This window comes from Dreissena polymorpha, chromosome 12, assembly GCF_020536995.1.
Source record: "Dreissena polymorpha isolate Duluth1 chromosome 12, UMN_Dpol_1.0, whole genome shotgun sequence".
Classification (NCBI taxonomy): domain Eukaryota; kingdom Metazoa; phylum Mollusca; class Bivalvia; order Myida; family Dreissenidae; genus Dreissena; species Dreissena polymorpha.
Genome location: NC_068366.1, coordinates 69288220 through 69294971, shown reverse-complemented (window position 1 = coordinate 69294971; position 6752 = coordinate 69288220). Strand labels below are relative to the sequence as shown.

The 6752-nt window shown below is 34.0% G+C and overlaps 1 protein-coding gene across 2 annotated transcripts; it reads left to right on the top strand.

Moving 5' to 3' along the window:
* Positions 1 to 941: 941 nt before the first annotated feature.
* On the top strand, positions 942 to 4364 carry LOC127854201 (uncharacterized). 2 transcript variants are annotated; one of them, XR_008036960.1, is made up of 4 exons: positions 1097 to 1374; positions 1911 to 2051; positions 2500 to 2673; positions 3668 to 4364. XR_008036960.1 is itself a non-coding variant. In XM_052389238.1 (3 exons), exons 1-3 carry the CDS (start codon positions 1016 to 1018, stop codon positions 3955 to 3957), a joined length of 513 nt encoding a protein of 170 aa, XP_052245198.1. In that variant the 5' UTR covers positions 942 to 1015; the 3' UTR covers positions 3958 to 4364. The 2 variants fall into 2 exon arrangements, 1 of the variants encoding a protein (XP_052245198.1); XM_052389238.1 differs by lacking the exons at positions 1097 to 1374; positions 1911 to 2051 and adding an exon at positions 942 to 1064.
* The last annotated feature ends 2388 nt before the right edge of the window (positions 4365 to 6752 follow it).

Sequence of the window (6752 nt, the reverse complement as noted above, 5' to 3'; positions counted from 1 at the left end):
GCGTGGTTCATAAATAAATATGATATCACATCGGGGACATGCAGTATCACGCGATTCTCATCGAGAGCATGTAAATGGTACGCATACAAAGTATGTGCAACCAGGATAGCATCTATTGACTTGCACTTAACATTATGCGAATATATTTATTCGAAAGAGGAGCATATTATTTGTTTGTTTCTTTTTAATGTCTTCATACAGATTGTGTTCTTCCGATTCGAAATGCGTTTTATTTAATTAATGGTGTCGCCATATATTATATTGCGCCGAATAAACCAATTGTATTGTGTTGAAAAACTGTTTTCCAAAAGTTTGCTATAATTAAATCTTGTTTCCTTAAATAAGCATCTATGAAACTGCCAACATGTCAGAATCATTTCTTTATAGCGAGAGCATGACCAAACTTTAGCCGCTTCGACGAGGTCTAGTCTCAGCAACTGAGTGTTATACAAACAACTCATTTAACGAATGCATCGTTCGCCACATACAAACAATACTTACACATAGCTAAACAGTTAGCAACATGTTGTTACATACCATTGATTTGTTATCAATTTGTCTTAAATAAATACCGTAGCTTAAGGATGTTCGATCGTTTCCACTTTACGGTAATTGATTCACTATATCGTGAAAAATAAAAACCTTTATATATTTTCACGGTTTCAAAATATTAGGTTGGAATAAAAGAGTGTAAATTCTAGTTTTACTGTTTTGATTATGCGCCTTTAAATTTTCGGCATTTACATATTTTCGAGATTTACTGCATTAATTGAAACCAAGCGTTCGATTGCTTGACGTCACTTCGTGATCGACATCGATGAAACGCTTGCGTACGCTGTAGATGTTATTTTCTGTGCAAATACAAGCGTCTATTGATAACGAAACGATAATTTGTCAACAATGAGAATCAGATACTTGGCTCAATAATTTTCATTTACAATGTCTAATTTGGATATAATTCGGAATACAAAACGAAACTTAAAAGGTATTGAAAACAACAACGTTCAAAAGAACAATGTGGATTTCAATAGAAAGACTATTTCCACCGACAATCAGGATTTCCGGTATGACCACTGTTATTTTGACGATGTTTCTATCGGTTCGTCGGTAAGCGTGACCACATGTGACAACAGCGATGCTAGTTGGATATAAAATTGGTAGACGTGTCGTTGAACTCGACACATTGACCGAATCGCTTTTAGCATGCAGTGCTTGTCAAGTGCCCATGAATTTACTTAACACTGTAGAAAGCAGGGATTTCGGACAGGCATGTGTTTTGGACATACAGTTTAGCAATTGTGGTGCAGTAAATAATGTGGCTACTGGACGGAAACATGGCAGAGTTTATGACATGATCACAAAGCTTGCATTTGGGTAAGACTTCTTTGTCTTTTTGGTACATTGGTGCATTATATCATGATTTATTGTCTAAATTACTGATACTTTTGAATACATTCAGATAGTTATCTCTAAGTAATTCGCGTGTAGTCTACATGCATACATTTTTTATATTGTACTTGCTATATTTTTCCTTCATATTTTGTCTGATTTACTGCCAGTAAACACAATTACAGTAGAATGTGAATGGTTGTCCTTAGTTAAACATGTATATTTTAAAGTGACATAAGTTTATATACTTCCTGCAGTCCTAGTTATTAATACTGGTAATAAATATGAAATTTTACAAGTTTACAAAACATAAATATTCTCAATTTGTCAAATACGTATTGGTTTTGAAAATAAAGGGCTTGAATTAATTCTTATTTGTGTGTATGTAGATCACTAGGTCTTATAAAATGCTGTAACTTTTGTAAATTAGTGACATTATTTCATATTATTTTATTCCGCATAAGCATATTCTAGCATTGTGCATTGTCAACTGTTCTGTCATTTACTGCAATCTGTTTCAGGTAAATCAAAAACTGGGTGTTTCACCTGGGACTTTCACATCGAAACTGGCCTTTCTCCATGACCTTCAGCACAAAAAAAGAAAGGCTATAGCTGTTACTCGTGCAGCAAAACAGTGACGCATAAGACTTAAAACTCGAACGGTATTTTTAATTATGGGCATTTTATATTTAAAACACAGTATTCTTCATTTGTATGCCCCCAATTGGCGACATAGTTTTCGCACTGTCCGTGGGTCGGTCAGTCCCTCACACTTGTCGTGCCTTCTCTCTAATTCAAGTAGTTTTCATCCGATCTTCACCAAACTGGGTTTCTTACAATTGTATGGATTATTTTTTTAAATAGTTACAAAGTTGGAGTTTGGGGCATCCGTGTCGTGTGGACACATTTCTTGTTGTAGATTGTATCAATAGACCCATCAATTATATATGCAAAGTAGTAGTAACATTTAAAAGCATATGCTAATGTTTGTAAATTGATTATTGTAAAAGCATTAATGTGCTGTGTAATCATTTCTTTAAATAAAAATCGGAGATAACCCATGAAGGTGCAAGCAAATGTTCCAATTTGAAATTCTGTTTTTCTGTTCAGGCATTCAAAGGACAGTGCAAGAAGTACGAGTGGGACCAACATACAGTTCAAACATAGAGGACCAAGACGTTGAAGTTACAACTATACCCCCACCTATACCCAAGCCTGGTCAAGCAGGGCTAGACACTACTTGGAAGGAATTTGTTTTCTTTGATTTGGAAACAAGAGGGTTAGGTAAAGTTTATTTTTAACATATTCCTTATTCACAGTGTTGCACATACAGAAGTTTATCTTGGTCCAATTCAGGTATTTAGGTACTCTAAATCTCCAAAGTTGAACTTCTATTAAAAAATATACATATTTACTTACATGTATAACATAATTCAACCTGCTACTGCTGAGTAACTCAATGTGTCAGAGATATCGTGTGAATTGTTGGTCAACCTAGCATATGATTGAATTGCAACAAGAGTTATGTTCAGACTAATTTCTGATTTTGCTTTCATATAATACATCATTCTTAATCTTTATTGATAAAATGATAGTAAATACCACTTAGATGATGCAATGTTACATTACCCACAACTGGCTTTAGTATATTATTGTGCATCATTTAAGAATTTAAACACTCTTCTCTTCGCTTCTTCAGATTTATGAATACATAAGATCATTAGATGCCAACAACTTACTTTGATATATCCATGAATGGAAGAAAAGAGCGTTTCAATTTTCATAATAACAGTTATTATGCCCCCCTTGGAAGAGAGAGTTAATATTGTTTTGCTGGATGTTTGTCTGTGGGTAGATCATTAAGTTTCCGATCAATAATTTGTCAACTTTTTCACTGATTGGCTTTTTACTCTCCATGTGCATAGGGATTGGACAGTATATAACCCCCATTTAAATTATGGTCACTTAGTCAAAGGTCACAATAAGTGTGAAAATTGTTTCCGATCAATAACCCTTCAACTGAAAATTCTCTTAAACCACAATGCATAGAGAATGAATGTGAAGGAACCTCTTCTACGATTGTTCACATTAAGCTTCAAAAAAAGTCCTGTCCTGGTGGGGGGCAATGTTTTTCCCTTTTATATTTATTGTAAACACTTCAAATGTATTTTAAGAAGTTTACATTGTACTTGGGGGAGCGACCCAGGGCTCTGTGATTAACGGGGCTAAAATGGATTTTGTGCAATTTCTATTTAAAATTTTTGTTTTGTTTTTTCAGAGCACACTTCTCACATAATTCAGATAGCTGCAGTGCATTCAACTGGTCAATTTTCAACATATGTGATGCATGAGAAGAAGATTTCCTTGCAAGCGTCAGAAATAACTGGAGTGACAGTTGTTAGCGACTCTATGCTTGTCAAGAGACAAACAGTAACAGCTGTCCCCATCAAATCTGCATTGACAAGTTGTATAACATTCTTACAGAAATGTTCACCAATTATTTTAGTTGGGCATAATATAGAGTCTTTTGATTGTAAAGTGTTGCTCCGTGCTATCCATACTTGTTGAAAAATGTTTGAGTTTCAGCAAAATATTTGTGGCTTTTTAGATACTTAAAAATGTTAAAGGAAATATTACCAAATATGAAATCATATAAGCGGGAACATTTAGTTAAAGACGTCATTAGTGAATTATACATGGCACATGGCGCTATACAGGATATTTTAGCTTTACAAAAGTTAGTGAACTTTGTTCCTCTTGACCAAAAATTGTTAACAAATATTCATTCAGCTTTTACCGAGCAGTGTTAACATACAATGTGTAACTAAAGGTTGCTTCCAACATCAAATCTTTACAAACCATAATTGATACAAAATTTATAAGTCAAGGTGTTGCAAGGAAAGTTGCAGGAAGTGGATTTCAACTTAAACATTTGAGTCCTGTATCAAAAAGAAACGGACTGAGTGGTTTGAGGAGCCCCCTGTCAGAGGTAACAAACAGACAAATCAGAGTAACAAAATCAAAGAAAATAATATGTTCAATAGCGAGTTATTTGTTGCCTGACATCTAACCAATTGTAATTTGCATCTTGTATATAGATAAGCTATGAAATCTAATAGCTGTTACATAATTGTTTTTCCTTCTCGATGACGAACATAGTTGTGATTCTTATGTCAGTTGTATTTCTCATGTTTCACCTAAGTTGTAAGATATTTTTGGCAGTGCATTAAACCACAGATGGTGTGTGAAACATAATTGCCCAGCTTATTGTATTCTTTGTTGTTTTAAGCTTCACTGGCCAAAGGCCAGCAGGGCTTATGTTATGATTCTGTGTCCGTCGTGTGTGCGTGCCTGAACGTTTCCTTTAAACATCTTCTTCTCCTAAACTACTGTTCCAATTGTGATGAAATTTCTCAGGAATGTTCCTCTTTCAACGTTGTTCAAATTATGCCCCTGGAGTCAAATTTGACCCTGCCCCGGGGTCACAAAATTGAACATATGCTTATATAGGGTCTATTTTGTGAAAACTTCACATATTTTTTCGTCCATAACCATTGGGCCTTGGGCTTCCAAATTTGGTATGTAGTGGCATCTTATAGTCCTCTACCAAGTTTGTTCAAATTATGCCCCTAGGGTCAAGTTTGACCCTGCCCTGAGGTTCACAAAATTGAACATATGCTTATATTAGGCATTTTTTGTGAAAACTTAAAAAATCTTCTTGTTCATATTAGTATGGCATAGGGCTACCAAATTTGGTATGTAGTGACATGTAATAGTTCTCTACCAAGTTTGTTCAAATTATGCCCCTTGGGTTAAATTTGAAACTGCCCCAGGGGTTACAAAACTGAACATATGCTTATAAAGTGCTTAATTTGTGAAAACTTAAAAAAAAATTGTCCATATCTATTGGGCCTAGGGCTACCAAATTTGGTATGTAGTGACATCTTATTAACCTCTACCAAATTTGTTCAAATCATTCCTCTGGGGTCAACTTTGACCCTGCCGCGGGGGGTCACAAAATTTAATAAACGCTTATAAAGCGCCTATTTTGTGAAATCTTAAAAAATCTTGTCGAAAACCATTCTGACTATGGCTACCAAATTTGGTATGCAGAAACATCTTAAAGTCATCTACCAAGTTTGTACTTTGGGTCAAATTTGACCCTGACCCGCGGGTCACAAAATTGAACATTATATACGCTTGTATCTTGCTTATTTTGTGAAAACTTTAAAAATATTCTTGTCCTTAACTCTACATCTAAGACTTAGGGCCACCACATTTTGTATGGAGTGAGATATAGTAGTCCTCTACAAAGTTTGCTCAAATTATGCCCCTGGGGTTAAATTTGACCCAGCCCAGGTGGTCACAAAATTGTACATGTGCTTAAATAGGGCCTATACTAGTATTTAAGTATCTGCACATGCGGAGAATATTTGTTTCAGTCTTTTTTTCAGCAGTGGAGCGATACAGGGCCATCATGGCCTCTTGTCTTTAAATACACATCACACAGTTCTAAAAATAATTTTAAAATACCTAATACATATGTTCAATTTACAACCAACAACATTGGTAACAGGTGGGTGGGGTAATTTAAGATGTTTATATGAACATCAACATTGTTTTTTCAGTTGTTACATCTGAAATATTTTCATAACAATATACATTATAAATATTTCTACGTGTATCACATTTCAGTTGATAATTTGATTGTTATGGAGCAGTTATTATATAGATATGTTTTAATTACTATTACAATGTATTGTATTTTTGAAATTAAGTCCATATTAAAATGTCTATAGCAAAAAAAATCCACGGTGACCTATCAATTTCTTTACTTCATTTTAATGCTTAGCTAGTTTCCTTTAATTATTTAGAACTTCAAATGAATATGAATATTACATCAACAGAAATATGTATCTGTATTGCATGTTATTTATTTTGAACTGTGCAATAAAAAATTCAAAACAAACAAAAAACTATTCATACTTATTTCTCATTATTTTTTACGATTTCCATAATTTTTGGTTTTAAAACTGTTCACTATGATAATACACATGTTACAGTTGCTAATCTAATGCAATCTCAATACTATTATGCCATTTTAGATGTATTACACAAAAACATTTTACCGTACCCCCAAATTTTTGCCCCGCAAAAATGACCTTTTTTCAAACGCACATGGCATTTAAAAACCTTCGTTATCTCAAAATTATTCACGGTGACCTCTCTTTTTTATTTTATATTAATTTCAGATACAGATTCATTAATCACCATACAAAAAATTATAGCATTCCGGATATTTTGAAAATTATCACAAAACGATCGAACATCCTTAAGTATTGGCATTTGGTTTCCGTCCGTCC